We start from the raw sequence: 21227 nt of genomic DNA, 5'->3' as shown, positions 1-21227 counted from the left end.
TGTTTTAAAATAAACTTCTCCCACAAATCCATGTTGCTGCCTGTAAAAATACTACTCAAATGGTCCCTAATGGGCCTCTGCATATCTTTCAGTTGACAAAAAAAGATCTGGGCTCTCTCCCTATGTTTTTTAGTTTGGGCCAAATGGGAAGTAATGAGACTAATGATTGTCCTCCAAAATTGTCCCTTTTGGGGAACATACTCTTAACCCAATGACACGCATGGGCCTAAATACTCCCGATTCTTGTGGCAGTGTTCACTGAATTCCCATGTGCTTCCGTATCTTATCTGTGTCCTCTGGGCTGTGTGACTCGCAGCAAATGGGATTGAAGGATGCCACGTCTGGGCCATGCCATCGAGAGCTGAGTGTCTCCTCGCTTTTCCCATCCCTGCTGCGCAACGTGGGAGACGTGTGTTCCAGAAAGAGGAGCCACACTGAAGGAGGGCTGCCCAACCCCATCAGACGTCACATGGGAGAAAACCTTTGAGCTGTGAGGCCCCTGGGGTGTTGGAGTGTCTGCTGAAGTGGCAATGACGCTTACTCTGATACACCCAACGCTGACCGAATGAGGTCGACCACGGGCATCAAAGTTGTTTGGGGGGGGAGTTATGGGTCATATCTTTAACCTGGTGACTTGGGGTTTGCTCCTCTGAAACTGCCTTTGGCACCATTGGGAGCATCACCCAAACCCATTTCATCAACTTTCTTCTTTGGCCCAAAGGGGTTCTGCTCAGCTGGTTCACCTACCTCTACACTAAGCTCGAAACAAATACCTTTTATTTAGCTATTTCTAGGATATATACTGCGCACAACGGAGACCATTCAAAGACTGAACTCTAGAAAGAAATTCCAAAAGTTATTTCCAAGCAATGTGTGAAGCGACAGATATGTGATTAGAAATTGTGTACAGCTCTCCCGTGTGACTACATTTACGGGACAATATTCACTATCTGTAAATCTGATTTTTCTTTATTAAAGGACCACCACTTCTTTTTAGGCACACCAGGACCCAGAATTATGTTTATGTTTTTCTCTAAAGTCAGGGACAGCACAGCACCGACCTCTGCATAGCCACACAGCTAAGCAAGGGGAGAGCACCTGCCTCGGTCACGGGAACCAAAGGGTGCATTTCTTCCCTGTTTGCAGGTGAGGAAACTGAAGGTGGTGGGCGAGTCTTGCTAAGGCAGTGTTTTAGTCTGGTTTTTTTTTCGTCCCATTGGCACCTCTTCTTAAGGGGACTTTAGACGTTTTTCCCCCCTAATTATGTACTATATATATACCTGTGCTTTATACACAAAATGAGTCAGTTTTTTCACCTCCTAAGAACCCATTTTTACCCCTTTGGGGACGACTGCAATCCTGTTAACAATCCATGCTCGAAGGTGACACAGGCGTGAGTCAGAGTGAGTGGTGGGGCTTGGCTCCAACTCCAGGCTCTGACTGGGCCCAGGCTCCTGCTTCTCACTCCACAGTCATGCCTCTTTCTCATCTGGCCTTCCTGCAGAGTCAGCTCCTTCAATGCCTTTTCGTCACCCTAAGGATACGGCACATATCCCTTCAGGTGGCACCTATGGCCTTAATGACCTGGCTTTTGCTGTCCCCATACTTCGCTCCTAGGACACTGGACCACATGGATCCGCTTACAAGAGGCCGGGTTCCCTTTCCCCAGCCCCAAGCTCCCCCACCCTCTTCACTGGCTTACAGCTGCTCATGCCTCAAGACCCGGTTTGGGTATCAGACCCTCTGGGGAGCTTTCCCTGACCCCATTCCCCTTCCCAGACCTGGCTGAAGTCCCACCGACACGCTACCATAGCAACTTGGACTTACTCCTTTCCAAACACTCTCCATGCTCTATTTACTCATCTGCCTCTGCCATTGGACGGCAAGGGCCTTGAGGGGAAGGACCTCGTCCCTGAGTCACTGGGCCCAGCACAGTGGTGGCAGGTATTCCGTAAGTACCGCGTGAATAGTAGGAAGCTGCAAGGGGCGCCGATGCCCATGCAACAGTATAAATGGCTTTGCAATTTCTTTAATAACACTTTAAACTTCTATATGCCCTCTCTGATCCTGCAGTTGGGATGGGGTTGAAAGGGGCCCTGATGTTTCCAGTCCTCAGCACATGCACGCATCACACCAGAGCCCTGAGAAGCTGAGGCTGGCCACACTGAGCTCAAATGCGCCCCCTTGTGTCTTTCCCACTATTCACATGGGTATTTCCCCGCTACCCAAGTTTGAATCTTCTTTTCTTAGTGCAAATCCCTTCTCTCCTGATCCCAATTTCACAACTTCTTTTAGAGGCAACCGTGGCCACTTCTGTCTGCCTGGTACCCCTTTCTAGGCCTTGATAGTCCTTAGGTCCTTAGGGTCCTTAGGGAAACACCTTTTCCAGCTTCCCCAAGTGTGGCTTTGATGGAAATGACTTCACTTCTGGGCTCTGCAGTTAAATATAAGACCAAGGCCTGACAAGAGTCTTCCATCCCTCTGGCCACCAGAAGGCTCTGGGGATGGACAAATGACTTGAGTCAGTCCTAAGAGACACCATCTTGGAATTAACTAGAACTGTTAGAGAAGACAAATTCCCTTTCCACTGGGATAGGGGTATACAAATCCAACACGGGCCCGACGGCACCAGGTGGGAACAGTCAGAGGGGCTGCCTGAGAGAAAAGACCCTACAGAGAACAGATCCACGACACTGAGAAGGAGAAAACAGAGACACACAAAATGAGCCGAGTCCTGCTGGTCTTGCTCCATCTTCTGAATTTAGCTGAGCCTGAGCCTCCTCATCTTTTCAATTCCATGAGCCAACCCCTTTCCCCTTCTTATGTGTAAGGCAGTTTGAAATAGATTTTTGTTAATGGCAACAAAAATAGTTGGATGAGAATACACTGCTTAGCCCACAGTCGGCCTTCGACAAATGTTCTTTCCCTTCTCTGGTCAAAGAAATGATGGTGCATCTAACTGTACGGCATTGGCTCCTGCCCATTAATCCACTAGTCCCCACTCCATCAGACTCAGCTGAACCTCAGTCATGCTGAGCCTTCACAGTATGTAGGTGTGAGGCCTACATCCTAATGGTTAATAAGCTCCTGTGTTCCAGAGTGAAGATGTCCTGTGTTTAGGACCAGGGTGTACCACTTCCTGCAGGACCCTGGGCAAGTCACTTGACCTCCAAGAGCTTTTGGTCCCTTTCTTGTAAAATGGAAGTAGTAATAGTCCCAACCATAAGGATGTGTTTTAAGCATCACATGAGATGGTGCCATCCAAATGCTTGGCACAGTGCCTGGTACTAAAAAAGAACCCGGTGAACACGAGCAAGCACTGACCCTTATCGTACAGTGAGAGACAAGGGGACAAACAGAATTCATAGAGACATCTGGTTTCATTTTCTACTATTTCATGAAGGCACGAAATTGCTGTGTCAACAGCTCTAAGTGAACAGACTCAGAAACCGGAACAATAGCTGCAAAGGGTCAGTCCTGGGTGGCAGAAGCTGCCACCACAGTGAGCTGCTTTCAACCCCTGGGTGCCTGGCCTGACAACTGAGGAAACGATCCAGAAGGTTTTGATCTGCCTCAGTGCTCTACTTATGTCAAGTCTACTTGTCACTCGCCCGCTCTCCCTGTGCCTCGAAAGGCAGAGAGCTGCTCTCCGTCCTCGCTTCCACCCTGCGTCGCCCATGGGAAACACCCGTCTCTTCTGCATGTACCCTTTTTCTGTGCGAGCTCCCCAATGCTTCTTTCACATTCATAAGAAGAAAAAAAGTTGGAAAGAAAAAAGGTCCTTGTCCCCTCCAGGCTGTTCTGCTTACGCACTCATCCGTCCTAGTGCTAATGCAGTTTTGCTTTCCTTGCTCTGGAAGAATCTTCTCCCTCACACTCACTTTTGTGTATGGCTTTAGGAGTTTGGTAAAAGCTCACAGGCCAAGTCTAGTGGATGATGTTTAAAGCTCTGGTTACTTTAAACCAAGCTTTGAATACACACACACACGCACACACACACACACACACACACACACGTGTGTGTGTATATGAACATAATAAGTATATTTTAAACATGAAATATTAATGTATTATTCAATGTAGGTTTTCTATTCAGAGTTTTTCAAAAGTATAAACAATTGCCATTTTCTAAGAGGAAATAATACATCAACGGAAGGCTCTTAAAGCTCTCATTACTACATTTCACACTCTTTCCTACAAGCAGCCTGTACTCAACACACACGTTTTGGGCAGCCTGGTCTCCATGTCTGCTTGGGCTGTTCTGGGGGGGGGGGGGGCAGAGGCCCAAGGGGGGTCTATCAGAAACAATCCTGGGGTTTTTGCTAGAACTGCTTGGAATAGGAACTTTTAACACTGAGACTGCTAAGCTAGGGTCACCCAGCTGTGGCCCTCTCTGCTCCTGTGCAGGGATTCAGACACTAAAACTACACAGCCCTGAGCAGAGCCGCGTGACGCAGGAGCAGACCTTTCGCTACGTCCACGTGCTCAGGTGAACCCATTTTAGGCAGCCTCCAATTTACCAATGGGCTCCAGACAAGTACTTGTTTATAAACCACTTTGTTCTGGGGAAGGGATGATATGGAGGTGAATCTAGTGTTCCTAGGTTCACCCCAACACACCGTGTAATTCACAATCTGGCTGGTCTGTCGCACGAACAGTGCTGTGATGACCGGGGGAAGCCTGAGATGGCCCCTTCTTTATTCCCTTGTTCCGTCCAATTGAGAGTAGACCCAAAGACATGACCAGTCTGTCAGCAGATTCTGCTGACCTCCAGTCAATTCCCATCACTTCACGGCTACCCTCATCTAAGCCACCATCACTTCCTTTGTGGACTAGTAGTCCCCCAGCTGCTGGTCCCTCCACGTCTGCCCTTGCTCCGCTTCAGTCTCTGCAACACAGCGTCCAAGTCATCCTGAAGTCAGGTCACAACACTGTCGTGTACGAAACCCCTTTATCTTAGAGTAAAAGGCAACGAGGTTACAATGGCCCACAAGGCTGTACACGACCCCACTCCACTCCACCCTGTTTCTTCCTGACACCCCCTCCTACCATTTTCCCCCACTCATGTGCTCCAGCCACATTCACCCCTTGCTATCCCGAGGACATGCCACCCATGCTCCTGCCTCCAGGCCTTTGCATGTGCTATTTCCACTGCTTGCAACTTGCCTCAGATGGACCCCATTTGACTCCCTCTTCCTTTGCTCAAACATCACTTACCAGTTAGGCCTTCGCTAACAACTCTGAACACTCACCCCTAGGCCCCAGGGTGCGCCCCCCCTTTCCAGATTTAGTTTCTCCATTACGTCCTTAACACCATCTCAGGTATCACATAGTTTACTTACTAGCTTTGTTTATTGCCTATCTCTGTCACTGAAACGTAAGCTCCAGGAGAGCAGGGATTTTTGTCTAGTTTGCTCCCTTTTACATCACCTGTGCCTAGAAGAGTGTCTGGCATACACTAGGGCTCAAAATTGATTGAATGACTGGAAAGGAGGGAGGGATGCAAATATAACTCCTGTTCAGCACTGATGAAGCTTGTTAGATAAAGGGCAGAAGCGTCCTACATTCGTCTGAAAGGTGAAAGCCAGGCCAACCAGTGGACCAGCCTGCCTCACTCAGCTCCACTGGCTGAGTGTGTAACTGAGGAAACAGAATTTTCAAGCAGAAGCTGCAAGCAGGCTTCCCATGGGAAACAGTGAGAACCAGTTCAAGGACAGTGATAACAGAAGGATGGCTTATAATCTGCCAATTATATCTTACATGGGTTAAATGCCAAATATGCTAAATGTGTTCCTATCATCGAATTTTCAGCAAAAGGCTATGGAAAGAAATTAAGGTAAAGAGGAGTTCTTATACAACAAGGTAAGGCATGGTCTCCAAGAAACTGGAAATGCTATGAAACTTATTAAGTCATTTTGCAGGTGTAGACACTAAAGCTCAAAGTGGAAATGGGATTTGAATCCAGCAAGTAGCAGGGCTGGGATTTGAACCTGGATCTTCCTGAGTCCCAAGCACAAGCTTTGGTACTAAATCCCAGGAGCTCTTCATCAGACACAAGTATTTCTCCCAGGTGGTGACGTTAGAAACACTCAACTGCCTTACCTTTTAGAATGAAGGGAAACCCCACAGGCCAGTCCCCTCCCAGGGCAGCGTGCTTCCCCTCCCCGCAGGCCAGCCCCCTCCCAGGGCAGCGTGCTTCCCGCAGAATCTGCCCCCACCTCCTCCCGTAAGTGCCACCCACCCGGCTCACTCACCTCCAGTAAACGAGCACAGCAATGAGAAGGATGAGGCACACGAAGGTCAAGGCTGATACCACAATCAGAGGGATGATCCACTCCATCCTCCCTGGAGAAGGGCGGCTTATCATCCCAGAGGTGTTCTTTTCTGCTGCAAAGAGAAACCATGCCAGTTAGAGGACAGAGCCTGGCAGAGACGGGGAGCCAGCGTGTGGCGCGGGCTTCTGTTCCAATTTGGGTGCTTTCAGAGACCTGGGCTCCCGCCCTGGCTGCCCGATGACAGCAGGGACAACCTGCTGTTTCCTCCTGTTTCCTACTGAGTCCCAACTCAAAAGGGGCCTTTTCTGCCTGCCGGCTGTATTCGCCCAAGTTCAAGACGTTTTTAAAGAGAGCTGTGCGGAAGACAGACATGCAGCCTTACTGCAAGAACATGACCGACCCAGGGAGGCCCATGGACACACTGCAGAAATGTGCCCAGCCTGCAGAAGCACCACACTAGCCTCTGGAAAGGGGCAGAGAGCCCCTTAGATTCACTCGCGCCCGCCGGGGCGGTGGGGGGGGGGGGGGGGATGGCGTGACAGGTTTTGCTAAGAACCGGCTGTGAAAATAATGGCTATGTATTTTCTTGGCCAGCTTAGCAGCTATCACCCCTTCCCCGAGTAACTGCACCCCAGTTCTGCTTTGGGAAACCACCTCGCCCTAACAGATAGTCATGGTGGGACAATCGTCCAGAAGTGGAGCTCCGCAGTCTCCCAGCCAAAGGTAAGTGTGGGAGTCAAGTTAGGACAATGGCTCAGCCAGCCAGCACCCAGATGGCTCTGCCCATCAGTTCCCAATCCCTGGATCCCTAGAGATCCTGTTTCTCCTCAAATCTGGGTCTACAGCTTTTCCTTTGATGCCATTACCCTCCCCCAACGTCCTCCTAAAAGCTCTAAGACAACTGAAGGTAGGAAGCCATGCCTCACTCTGCTCCCAGCACACATCTGCCTCGAGATAGCAGCCAGGCTAGGGGTTAACAGGGCAAGCTTGTGAAACAGCTCGAGGTTCTCTCTGGCTCACCAAGGCCTCTTACCCGAGCAGCTCCCTTCTCTGCCTCTCTCAGGCCCCGATCTCTTCACAAGTCCCCAGGAGACTCTGAGGAGAACCTGTTCTCTCTTGTAGCGTGAGGTAGGTGTGTGGAAATCTCCAGGAGGCCCAAATAAAGCTCAGGTGTGGTGTGGGGCTGGAAAGAACACAGGGGCACCAAGCAATCATGGGAGGCAGGTGGCGAGAAAGCAAAGGTTAATGGTGATGGCAGGGAGAATCCCCTAGAAAAATCCAAAGCGGGCAGCAGGCTGACTTGTACTCAGCAAGGATTCCTCCTTCTCTGCAAAAACGAGGCCAATGTTCAGCCAGCACTACGTGTCCCTCTGCAGGATGGACTGAAGGCAGGGCAAATCAGGCTGGGTTTCCGAGTGAGAGAAGGTAGGCTGAGCAGGAAAGAGGTAACTAGCCTTGGGAGCAGATTTTTAAAGAGGCAAGGCTCCTGAGTGATGAAGTGTGTTGCAGTGCCTTTCACTGGGTTTCCTCGAATGTAGCTTATCTTGCTCACCTCCTCTGTCTCATGCCAGGCCATGTGAAACAGGCCAGACTTATGCCCAGCTCACAGGCAGGAAGACAGAGGCAGGCAAGTGAGGAACACCCTGATTGAAAACCACAAAGGAGCACTTCATGGCTTATAAAGTTCCTTCCTAATGATGACAGCCCATTTCTCTCGACCCCTAGCTCCACCATTTTTTGTTAGATACCTCGAGACAGTGCGGGTTTGGGTCCAGACCACTGCCACAAAGCAAGGAGCAGAATAACGTGCGTCATAATCTTTTTGCTATTGGAGGCTCTTGCCTTCAATTTGTTAAAAAGCACAACATCTGTGAAGCGTAATAAAGCGAATCACACAAAATGAGGTCTGCCTGTATCTACCAAGCTCCTGGTGTGTGCCAGGCGTGGTGCTAGGGGCTGGGGGGCATCAGAACATTACACAGGAATGACTCTATGCTAGTGGGGTAGGAAGCATTTAAAGGGGGAGAGGCAGATGTGACGCCAGGGGAAACACAAAGGGACTGGGTGGACAGCTGTCTTAGCCCAGGGGTCCTGGAGGGGCTCTCTGACATCAGGGGGACACCTGGAGGATGACGGCGAGTGAGCCAGGCCAAGTGCAGGGGAAGAAACGTGGATCTGACACAGGGCACTAAAGCGGTGGGAGTATGAGAATGACGGGAAGCGGGACCAAGCTGGAGCGTCAGAGGCCACCTCAGCCAGGGCTTTGCAGCCCGAAGTAAGACCTGGGTTTAGTCCCAAGGGCAGTGGAAGCTACTCCAGGGTTGCAAGCTAAGGCAGACAAGGATGAGACATACATTCTCTTCCTTGATATAAAGCTGGAAGAGCAAAGCTCGGGACCGGCCAGGAACCAGTTACAAGTGAGAATAACTTTGCAGGAGGCAGCCCCGCTAGGCAGTTACCTGGCTAGTGGGGGTGGAGGTGTATCTCAAAGACGTGGAGCTCCTGCTGATGGAGAATATGGCAGGAGGGTTGAACTCAGTATCCACCCTGGTAAGCCCTTGTGTCCTGGAGGGACTCCCAGCGTCCTCATTCTTGCCCTGCCTCCTTACAGGAAAGGGCTGCTACGTGGAAGGCAGGCGGGGGAGGCAAATCCATGTCCTAGTCATCCTAAACCGCTGAAAAGGACTCTAGGCCAAATGGTCCCTGTGGGGCAGAGTCCCAGAGAGCAGTTTCCAGGCTCTCGGCCTCACGTGGAAAGGTGCTGGCTGGGGTAGTAGATGGCCATCAGCCATGACTAGTTGGCCGTCAGCTGTTACCGGTCAGTCATGGGCCACTGATATAACTGCCGTGGCTGATCTAGGAGGTAGGTTGGCAGAGAAGCGGCCGGCAGATTGCGTCTGGCAAGTGCAGTTAGCAAATGGATTGTGAATTGCGGATTGTGTAAATCCTACTTCCTGTGTCTCAGCCAGCGAGACCGGGGTGCAGGAAGACCCCGCGTTGGGGTACTGGCATATGTTTGCTTTTGTGTCTCGAACAGCCGCCATTGAGAACACAGTGGTATGACTCCCCTGTCTGTGGCTCTATGGGTGTTCCTTTTTGGCCTGACCATGTCCTGAATTCTGATGTGGGGAGTGGGAGCTGAGATCCCGCGTGACACCCTGCATGACAGGAGGTGATTGGCACACGACATTGTATTGTCCCTGAGATGCCACGTGTTGGCTGTTATGTCTGTCCCGCCCTCCTCCCTCACAGAGTGAGGGTTAACATTTTCATCAGATTCTCAGAGACCTCCAGCAGTTAAGACTGTGAACTATTAATATGGACTCCTCATTGTCAGAGGAAAGAATGAAGGTCTGCTGAGGATCAGGGTCCCGATAAGTCACAGCTAGCCTGGGGCCAGGGCTAGGTTCAAACTCAGGTTTCACAACTGAGTCATTTCTTTTTCCAACACTTCCTCATGCTTACATGAAAATTTTTTTTGGGGGGAGGGGTTGACCATCATGTGAAATCCCACTCTGGACAGGCCCCAAATGGCAGTTTCTGTGGAGATCACAAGTCTGCAACAACTTGCAGTATGAGAGAGAGAACTAAGGAAATTATTCTGACAGCAGCTTGATCATGACCTTCACTCACAGCAGGCAGCTGGATGTGTCTGGGTCTTTTACATAACGGCCAAGCAAAAATACACGCGTTACTGGATTTCCATGTGGGGCATAATAAAGTTGATTTCATTTTCAAGTTTGCAGTATTGTTTTGCCTTCATGGTTCCAGGAGCCTACATGACATTCCATCTCCGCATAACCATGTGAAACCTGCTCCTGTCACTCTCCTGAGGAATTCCTCCCTGCCCTGAGGGACAGCCAAGCCCTTCAGGAGTCCCACCCCATCGTCCCCTGCCACTCCCCACCACTGTGCTCCCACCACCCCCACCCACCCAGCATGTGCTGGCCAGTCCCACCTCTCTGCCACCTCTCTGCCGTTGTCCCTGCTACTCCCACTGCAGGAACGCCTTTCCCATCCTGCCATCAGAAACTCCTACTGCGCCCTCCATCCGGTTCACGTGCCACCTTCTCCAGGAGGCCTCCCCAAGCCTTCAGTCTGTGGTGTCTCTGGAGGGTACAGGTTCAAATCCTGACTTCTACTTTGTGACTGTTAACCAATAACTTAAATCAGTTTGGGCCTGGAGTTCATCATCTATAAAATGGGACAAAAGAACCTACTTTGTAGGTATGGTGGGAAAATTCAATGAGAGTAGAATGCTTGAAGTGTGCCCGGCCCCGAGGAAATGCTCAGTAAACACTGTCATTGTCCTCGTCCTTGCCATCCTGCTCTTCTCTTTCCGCACACATCATAATCGTCACTGCTCCTTTATTACTGTAAGGTCTCCCAAGGTAGGGCTCATTTTCATCTGTATGTGGAAGACCAGTAATAAAGTTCTGTCCCCGAGAAGCTATGCAATGCCAGGCCAGTTACTTAACCTCTCTGTGCCTCAGTTTCCTCATCTGGAAATGGAGATAATAATAATATTGCTCACTATATGGTGGGGACGTGAGGATCAAATGAGCGGGAACATGTGAAACACTGAGAATGCTGTCTGGCCCATAAGCACCTGCTTAATGTTACCCGTCAGGATTCGCACCATCACCATCATCACTCACAGCGTCGCTCATTATCACTGTCACCATCCACTCCAACACTCAGCACAGCACCAATGCAGACGGAGCCATCGCACAGGACCTCAGAACCCGCTGGGCGTGAGTACTGGGCTGCCTGTAAGGAGACTGCCGGCCAACAGCCAGAACCCCAAGGTTTACCCTGAGACAGACCACACCACACTGCTTGCCGGCCTTCAGAAGATACGCCTGCCCTGCTGCCTGACTCAATCTGTGGCCCAGCAGGCCCTCCAAGGGGAAAGTGCCATAGGAGAGTGACCTACTAGAAGCTACTGGGAACACGTAACATGGCACCTGGGCTGGGTATACACTTTTCTGCCTGTGCCTTCAGTCCTCTGACCACCTTTCCCATGCTGAGGTCTGCAGAGACTGGAACATACTATACCATTCCCAGTGCAACCAAGATCCTGTACTTCAGTGTCAGGCAGACCTGATTACACATTCTGGCCCAGGCCTTGCTAGCTGTGTGACTTTGGGTAAGTGACTGCATGTCTCTGAGCCTCTGGTCTCTCCTCTATTAAAGGGATACAGATGATAAGCTCACCTCTCGGGGGACTCACAAGGTTTAAATGAGATAATCCACGTGAAGCAGACTGTGTAAATTACGACTATATAATTTACAGGGCCAGATGCAAAATCATCGGTCCTCTTGTGCAAAAATTATCGAAGACTTCCAAGATGGTGACAGCAGAGCATGAAAACAAGCACAAGGTTCCGTGCCCGTGAAGCCACCCTGACCGGTCAGGCATTAAGCACAGTGCCTGGCTCAGTGGAGGTGTCCTGAGAATGTTCTCTCTTTTCTGTCTTTCAATGGAACCAAGCAACAGTGCTGACAGTGGGATAAAATCAGACGCCCCCAACTGTCAGGCGCAGCTTACTTGTATTCAGAGCTTCACTTGTAACCCGCCACCTCCTGTAAGGTCCAGCAGTACTTGGCTACCCCGTTACTAGAGGGTTTGCTTTCTTCCATGATGCCCAAATCCTGACACCAGGATAAGTGCAGGACCTCTGGGTTAACGCAGCTTCTCCTCGTCTCCATCTCTGATTTATCCAGATGGTTTGGTTCTCCCTGCAGGACTAGCCCTTCGATTGCTGCCTGCCATGGGTTGTACAAACTGGCAGCCTACAGATGTGTCTGGCTTGGTAGCCCTCCCCTGTAATTATTATTAAGTTGTGAGTTGGCTGCTAACATTTAATAAGCCATCGAGTCTACATAAAAATCAGCAGTGGAATCTTCTACCGGAAATGTTCGAGGTTGGCAACACAGGCATGAATTCCCACATGACAAACATCGGCTGGAACCACACAGCATGCTCTCTTCAGAGAGGGTGTGGGTCTCACTAGTTTGCCACAGTCCTCTCTGCTCCCTAACGTCACACACCAGACCTGCTGTCTTCATCCCTGACTCCTGTTGCCAGCTCACTCTAACCAGTCTAATTTCACTCTGTGGGACGGCTCTCCACCCAAGGAATCAGCAGAACAACACGAACTTAGGTCTTTTAAAAACGCCTCATAATCAAAAGCAAAAATCATTGTTTAATATACTCCTGACCCAGATTGTGAAATCACTAACCTGGCTCAAGAGAAGAGGCTGTTTCTATACAAGGCAGCTTTCCCAATTCAATATTTATTTTCAGAGATTTAATTTTCCAACCACTTAGAAATTAACCACCATGCTGTAGCTCCATTGATATGATGTAGGCCATATACCTCAGTAAATTTGGACTTTATTCATAGTCTTTCGAGAGCTGCACCTTGCTGGTCTGTGTGTAAGAGGATGAAATGTGAAGGGGTAAGAACTTACATCCCCTCCCCCACTGTGGATGTGATGTGCAGATGAAGGGCTGCTAGGGGGTCAGAAGACACAAGGTCAGCCGGGACTCAAAGAGCCTGCTTCAGAAAAGTCTTCCAAATGTGAGCATTTGCGGGAGGGAGGTAAGGTTCAATGACCTCCGCTCCCCCTCCCTAGCTTTCCTCCTCCCAGGTTTTATTTCAGCATCCAGCAGAATCTGAGTAAAGTGCCTCCATTCTGCTTAAAAAAAAAATTTTTTTTTTTAAAAAAAGAAAAGTAAAACAGTTTTCAGTGGCATATGTCATCACTGAATTAATGCTGTTTGCCTTTTACTGGCTTGGCTCTCATCCCAGTAGAAGCAAATAAAAACGGAGTACAATGTACTATAAATGCTACAGGCAGTAATGCATCAGATGGACCCATCTGAAACGCTTCCTACCCCACAGTAAGGGCGCAACTTATGCTCCAGGACTAGAACCCCGATGCTGTCAAGATAAAATGGGCTTGGATCGGAGAGACCACTACCTGGAAGAGGGGAAAGCAGGATTCTTTCACTGCTCAAGAAAGATCAAAGAAGGACAATCTGTACACTCCTGAATCTACAGCCTGGTGTGACCACTGGCTTTTCATTTTTTCTGAGTAATACCATTCATTGAAAACCACCCACATCTGTGAATTACGGTTGCTGCTTTAAAAAAGAAAAAAATGTAGCAAAAAACATAAACTTTACCATCTTAACCATTTCTAAGACTATAGTGTTAAGTATATTCACACTGTGTGCAACCCATCTCCAGAATCTGTTTTCATCTGCAAAACTGAAACTCTGTACCCATTAAACAACATCCTGCTCCCCCCTCCCCCCGACCCTGGCAACCACCATTCTACTTTCTGTCTCTGCGACTTTGACTACATTAGTTAGGTACCTTGTATAAGCGGAATCACATATATTTGTCTTTTTGTGACTGGCTTATCTCACTTAGCATAATATCCTCAAGGTTCATCCATGTTGTAGCATGTGTCAGAATCTCCTTTTTAAAGACTGAATAATATTCCATTGGATGTATCGACCACATTTTGTGTATCCATTCATCTGTCAGTGGACATTTGGATTGTTTCTAACCCTTGATTACTGTAAATAATGCTGCCATGAACGTGAGTGTATAAATATCTCTTCAAGACCCTGCTTTCAATTCTTCTGTTAATTCTATCTATCTATCTATCTATCTATCTATCTATCTATCTATCTATCAATTATCTATCTATCAGTGGAATTGCTGGACCATGTGGTTGTTCTATTTTTTATTTTTTGAGGAACTACCATTCTATTTTCCAGAGCAGCTGTACCATTTTACATTTCCACCAATAAAGCACAAGGATTCCAATTTCTCACCAACACTTGGTCCTGACCTGCCAAACCCCCACCACACACACGTCATTGCCACATCCCGTGGCTCTGGCATCAGTCAGAACAGAAGCTGTGTATGTACTACCGTATGTCAAATACACCACCCATTACAAACTGAATTCCTGACTCCAACCTCTCTGAAAACCTCTTTGTTCTCCATGGGTCTGGTTTCCCACACCAAGAGACATATAACCTGTTCTAGCTCAAAGATCACTCAGTAGGGGACAGAAACTTCCAAGGACCCAGATACTTTCTGGAGGAAAATAAACCACACTGGCAAAGAATAACCCCTTCAAGCCACTGCAAGCTAGTTTCTTCTGATATTCCCACGACGTGATAGGCAAGAGCGGGGGCAAGCAGAATTATGGAGAAAACTCCCGAAAAAGGAAGCTGACCAACGAAATGAGCCCTGGCTGAAAACAGCTCCAAGTGGTTGTCATACAAGTGCCTGCTGCTGTAATTTATTTTAAATAAAGGATGCTGCATCTCTCCCATCTCCATCACCCCCAGCCGTGTCTCACAGTCATGGTTTCTGTCCTGCCTTCATGACCCTGCATTACTACTTAGTTTTGTCCTGAACTACTACTTTCTTCCTTCACATCAACTTCTTTGAGAAGGAAACTTTCTGTTAATACTATAAAGAGTTCTCTCAGCCACGGCACCATCGACATTTTGGCCAGATACCTTTTTGTCGTGGGGACTGTCCCTTGCATTGAAGGATGTTAGCAGCATCCTTCGTTTCTACCCACTCACTACATGCCAGTAGCAGCCCTCCTGCGTAGCCATGACAATAAAAAATGTTTCCAGAGATTATCAAATGTCCGTAGGGAGAAGGAGGACAAATATTACATCTGGTTGAAAACCTCTGCCATAAACAGAAAGTTGGTGTATTTTTTAAAGCACACATTCAGATACTTAATAATTAATATTTCATCTAAAATCATCCTGTTGCCCACTTGGGGAACAAGCAAGTTACAAAGCACGGAGGAAGGCGGTCCTGTGTGGGGTGGATTCCCCTGAACCGTGGAGTCAGGGCCCGTGTTTGAGCCCTGTCTGGCCATGTGCTGTGATGCCCAGGGCACTTCCCGAACCTTCTGAGCCGAGCCTCTGTTTCCTCACGGCCTGACAGCAGCATAGACCTCATGGAGGTGCTGCAGGATAACTGACACAGCAGTTGGGCTGTGAGCACAGGCAACCCCAGCACAGAACTAATGTTAACTGGTGATGTTATTGTTTCTACAATCAAAGGTTTTCAAGCTGGGTTCCTTAGAGCTTAAGCGCAAAGAGGTACCTCAGGGTTTTCCCAAAGGAGAGGGGTGGTTGGAGGTTAGCACCTTTCACTGTGGCTCAAAGCAGAACAGCGGCCACAGGTCTCTGACCAGGTCTGTTCGTTCTTATCTCCTGGGCAGGACAAAATTAGACCATAATTTGGCCTGGAGACTGGCTTGCTGACCACTGAACTGGACCATCCCTTTAGCAACTGGCTCAAGGGTGACCAGGGGGAGGTAGCTGGCAAGCTTTCAGTGAACCATTGTTTATACACTGGTAAAGACACAGTTTGCAAAAGGAGTTTCCCTGATTTAAGGAAACAAAAAAGGAAAAGCCTAGCACTAGGTGATGAGTTTGTAGACTACACCCACCCTAACGCCAGGGCATGCTATACTGACCCCAATTGATGCAAGAACATTTTCTTGCATCAATTGGCTTCTGGGGGTGGCTTTACCACATTCAGGCTATGGCTCCTGAGGGAAGGATCACATCAGCTTCCCATGCAGCACACATGCCACTGAGGGCTTCATATGAAACACATGCTAGCAAAGGCCTTGGTGAGAGACGGAGTGATGGCACATAGGCCTCCAATCCTTCTGATCAGCTTCTAGGGCAGTTCCAACTACAGCAACCAACTCTACAGTACAGGCCAAGCACCAGTGTTCCTCCCCGGTATTGTGTTTCCCCGCAAATAAGACCTAGCTGGACAATCAGCTCTAATGCATCTTTTGGAGCAAAAATTAATATAAGATCCGGTACTATATTACAAATTATATTTATTATATTATATTATATTATATTATATTATATTATATTATATTATATTATATTAATTATATTATATTATATTATATCATGATGCATTCGAGCTGATTGTTCGGCTAGGTCTTATTTTCAGGGAAACACGGTAGCACAGGTGAAGAAGAAGAAGGAAAAAAAGAAAACCCGAAAAAATGAAGAAATTGTTTTTAAAATTTGGACTCACAGATTGGGCGATTCTGCACAAAGGCCTGGGTTTCTGGCTCACTAGGCATTCTCCCTGGCTGTCATCGGTGGGAACAGAGAACAGAGTGAGGTGGCCCTCTTTACAAAGGACGTGCGCTCTCTAGTTTGCTGTTGTCCTCACCTCTCCCTAATATCTAACACCTGGTTCTCTTCTCTCATTGGTATTACCTGTTTGATTTCTGTAGGTGTCTAAGTTTGCCATTTGTTCTACAGAAGGATGCCCTCTCTTTTCCTTACCGGTGAATTAATACACTAAAGCTACTACTCATAGGACTTGAAAAGATGTTACCAAATGTCAAGTGAATTTAAACAAGCCTTTTGGAGATGCTGGTAAAAAGAGTTTGTACTTTAAACATTAATGCTTTTTTCAAAGACACTAAATATTGATTGAAATAGTTGTTTTTACTTAACATGAAGAAAAAAATAAATGTGGGACAGATTTTAACAAATGTACATGCAAAGTCTTTAAAATATGCCATGACTAAGATGAAAACGATGGCAATTTCATTTAAAAAATAAATACAAAGCTGAAGAAGGCAGACAGAAGTGAGGTGAGACACCCTGGGGGTCGTGAGCTGATGTGGGGGTTGAAAGTGAGTACCCTCAAGTTACTCACATCCCTTATTGTCCAAGAGGCACAGACATATTTCTGCCTCAACTAGGGCTTGGCAAATGAGGGCTCACAGATCAAATCGGGCCTACTGACTGATTTTGTAAACACAGTTTTATTGGAACTGTCACATCCGCTTATTTATGTATTGTCTTTGGTTGTTTTGTGCCACGTGACGGGGTTGACTAGTTGCAACAAAGACCTATGGCCCACAAAGCTGAACATATCACTCCTTTGGTTCTTTGAAGAAAAAGTTTGCTAATCTGGCTTTAACCAGTCACCACCCCCGCTCTCAAATTAGAATTGCCTTAAAGTCTAAAGATCCCTTAGTGCCTTGGGAAGAAATGAACCTTCCCACGGAAATGAAGGTGGCGAGGAGACGCTCTGCTTTACCAGTGTTGGAGGAAAGTTCCTGGAGGTCATTTTTAATGCCAGCTCATTGGGGACCAGTCTCGTCATGCTCCTTCACGTCCGGGGGGACGAAAACCTGACCTGCGAGGGGCTTCCTCACTGTCACCGTTGTGCCTGTGTGGTCTTCCGACTGCTCACCCTGCCTTGTCACCCACAGCAAGCCTGACTCCATTTACCGGCATCTCCTTCTGCACTAAGGCTGTCACCATCCCCACTTTACAGAGGAAGACGCTGAGCCAACACGGCCTTAGGACCCCAGAGGATAAGGGGCAGAGCCTACGGCGTGACCTGACTCCAAAAGCTACTCTGCCAAGGTCGCAGACACTCAGAGGCCTGACAGTTGAAGCTGGACGTCCACCCGCCGCACGCCTGGCGTTGGGACTCCCCACGGCTTACCAACTGTGTCTTCTCTCCTTTCCCTGGAATCTGCAATTTGACTCAAATGGCAATGACGTATTTCCACATACCTGGAACATGGCCCAGGTCCCCATTCCTGTCCAGTTTCTCAAGGTGTGAACAAACACTCCCCACCTAAGCTCTTAACAGTCCTCTTTCTCTGGAATGTGGGCAAGGAATTGTTTGAGAGGAGCCGCCTGAGAATACTACTTCGCCAGAGCCTTCAGCCCAGAGGCAGAACCACTCAACTTCAGGTCCACCACTTGTTGCCAGGGAGACCCACAGGTCCAAGCCCACATCACCATCACCTCCCAATAGGCTTCCTGTGTGCACTCTTTATAACCCCACATAGAGCCCTGAGTAATCTTTCAAAAAAGTCAACCCAAGGAGGATGTCTCCTGCTGAAATGCAGCCCTGCTTTTCTGCTGCCGTCAGAATCAAATCTTCAGCATGGCTGATGAGCCCCTTGCCGATCTGAGCGCTGCCCATCCCTGGTCCTTCTGACCCTGTGGTCCACACACACGGCCTTTTGGTGGCTCCTTGCCTGCTCCATGTTGATCCCACGTTACAGACACTGGACCTGCTCTTCCTGCAGCTCTTCTACAGGTCTGTGCATGGCTAGCCGCTTCTCACCACGTGCGTCTCTGCTCAAATGTCATTCTCCCCAACTCTGGGAGTCACCACCACATTTGTTTATTGGAATGTTCTCAAGCTCCCCCACTAGAACCTAAACCCCAGGGAAACAGAGGCCTGTCTTGATCTATGTTCTGATCCCAATGCCTATTTCAGTGCCTGGTACACAGCAGCGGGTACTCAATACATCTTTAACATCTTCAAATATAAGAAATTGGACTTTTTCACAGCCATTCCTAGAGGGAATGTCAGTGTTCATGTCGGAATGCCATCCGACAGCTTCACCAGTGGCCTGATACTGCCTTCCCTCGATTCTGCAGAAGCCTCCTCTGCACCTTTCCCTAAACTCACGACGACTGAGCAACAGCCCGAGGAAGACCACACTTCAAAAAAATGAGTCCATACCGGCGTTAAGGAGGAACATAATTCAAAACATGAAAATTTATTCTAAGTTGTATCTTAACATACGAGATCTCAGCTTTAGATGAATTTTAATGTTTACAAGTGCAAAAGCAAATAAATATTTACCAGTTGCTTTTTTTTTTTTGCACTTTTATAACTCCACAACAGCTTAGATGCAAAAATTGTTGCTAAACATCTTGTAGTCTGGCAAAAGGAAGAATTTATTAAGAAAACCCCTCACAACAATAACAACCCCTGATGCTCAAGGCTTCCTTGCAGAAACTATCAGGATGGTTCATTAACATCTGAGCGTATAATGGAGCAACAAAGCTGCCACCAGTCAGGGTGATGGGGACACATCCTCACGGAGGAGTCCAGACCAGCCCTGCCCCGGTCTCACTACCTACACACTGGATAATTCATATAGCACATGGGGCTCTGGGATAGAGAGCCCCATTTCTTGGGATGGGACAGTGTGGGGAACAGTCCACCCCCCTGCCCCCGCCACCCTGCACACATTGGAGCCTCTCATCCTTTAAGTTTCAGGATAAATGTCACTCTCCAGAGTGGCCTTAGATAGGGATGTCCCTGCCTTTTTCACTGTTCTCTCTGACAGCACCCTGTTTATTTCCTATTACCATTTCACAATCTCCAACTTTAGGTAGCTGGTTTCTGTCTTGCCAGCTAACTCGCTTGCTTGCTTTCGAAACTTCCTGCTTCCTAACTTCCTGGCGTGCGCTCTAGCTAGCTGCTGTCACTTGTCTTCGCCTCTTTCTTGTGAGCTTCCATAGGCGGGGACCGTGCTCACCTGGCTTAGCACCCGGCGCAGTGCCTGCCACCAAACAGGCAGTCTGTAAGTACACGTGTTGAACAAGTGACTAAAGAATTACGTCTTAATGAACAAATTGCTTAAGAGCAATGTCTTCTTTATTCATTTAGTTCACTGCGTGGTTGAAGTCCTTGGAGCTATTCTGAGAAAAGTAGATTTTACCGAGAACCAAATATCAAGGCAAGACTTATTTCAGCAACAATAAAAAAGTAGGTTATTCTTATTAGAATAATATATATATATAGACCACACACACACACACACCCTTTAAGCCAGGGACATACACAAGTCTAAGAATATTAAGCATTTTCTGGATCTTCACACCCTACCCCAATTATTTTCTAAAGGGTAATCAGTCTTACACTGATCATAGCAGCATAGAGCCTCAATAGAGGACAGGCCACTTACCTGGATTAACAGTGATAAATCTGCTATCCTCGGAAAGCCGGTCCCCTCGGGACATAGGCTTTTTAGACGGCACTGCAGGGCTCTTGGGATCACTCCCTTCATAATGTTCCTCTGTGACTGTGGGGGGCACTTGGGTGGAGGTGACAGAATTGGAGTCCAGGCCAGGGTCGGCGTCCCTTGTGTCAGCGGGCTGGTCAGTGGGGATGGCAGTACTGTCTTGCTCGGGCCCAGGTATAGTCTGCTGCCCCCCATCCTGGGCAGTTCTATTGGGAGACGAGGGCATGGGGGAGGGCTCGGTCTGGTTCTGCTCTTGGGCGGCGTGGGTCACCCCACTCTTCTCCTTCTTCTCGGAGTCCTTCTCCCCCTCCTCCTCATGCTCCCGCTCCCCATCCTCACTCTCACTTTTCTCATCCTTTTCCCCTTGCTCGGTACCCTCATTGTCCTTGGTCGGTGCCGAATCGCCGTCCGGGCCTGGAGCAGCCACGGCCTCTGTGGTGGCCTGGACTGGCCTCACGGCCTGCTTGCTGGCCGAAGCTGCCGTGGGGAGACGCGTGGGCCACACGGTGCTGGGGAAGGAGGAGATGCCACTGCCGCTGAACCCCAGGCCAGCCAGGAGTGTGCTGGTGACCACCGAGGCCACTGTCGCCTGGCTGCCGCTGGAGGATGGGCCCATCCCAGTCGCCATGGAAACAAATGAGAAGGGGATGCCAGAGGATGTCCAGGTCGAAGACCCCGAGCTGATGGGGGCCATGTCGGCTGAAGAGGCAGGAGACGCTGTGGGCTTGAAAGGGTCACGTGAGAGGTTGGGAGAAGGGACAAAGAAAGAGAAAGCAGAGATGTGTCAGTCATTAGGAATGGGAATGAGGCCCTGGTGATGACCCTCAAAGGGTTTTACTGGTTTTTTACTTTACTCATGGGGTTTCCCAAAGCATGGTGTCAAAGCTGACATTAGGTGATCCGTGGATGACCATCTCTGGTCTTAACGGTGTTACAATTACTTTTAACTAGCACATCAAACCCAACATTTCACTGACATTGCTCAGGAGGAGGCTGGGTGGCAAAAGTAGCATTCAAGTTGGCTGAAAGGAAAACATCAAACGAGCAATGAACTGGCAACAT

The 21227-nt window shown here is 48.6% G+C and overlaps 1 protein-coding gene across 3 annotated transcripts in view; it reads right to left on the bottom strand.

The window, feature by feature from the left end:
- Positions 1 to 21227, bottom strand: part of PTPRG (protein tyrosine phosphatase receptor type G) — a 692573-nt gene that overhangs the window by 73408 nt on the left and 597938 nt on the right. For 2 of the 3 annotated variants that reach the window (XM_019728372.2, XM_019728374.2), the window contains exons 12-13: positions 20109 to 20889; positions 6255 to 6387 (exon numbers count right to left, since the gene is read on the bottom strand). In XM_019728372.2, the coding sequence (XP_019583931.2) occupies positions 6255 to 6387; positions 20109 to 20889 (914 nt within the window). The remainder of the gene's footprint in view (positions 1 to 6254; positions 6388 to 20108; positions 20890 to 21227) is intronic. The other variant, XM_019728373.2, reaches the window with a different exon arrangement.

The sequence above is a fragment of the Rhinolophus sinicus genome, linkage group LG10 (assembly GCF_036562045.2).
Source record: "Rhinolophus sinicus isolate RSC01 linkage group LG10, ASM3656204v1, whole genome shotgun sequence".
Lineage (NCBI taxonomy): Eukaryota > Metazoa > Chordata > Mammalia > Chiroptera > Rhinolophidae > Rhinolophus > Rhinolophus sinicus.
Note: the sequence above shows the minus strand (reverse complement) of the source record. Positions and strands in the feature narration are given on the sequence as shown.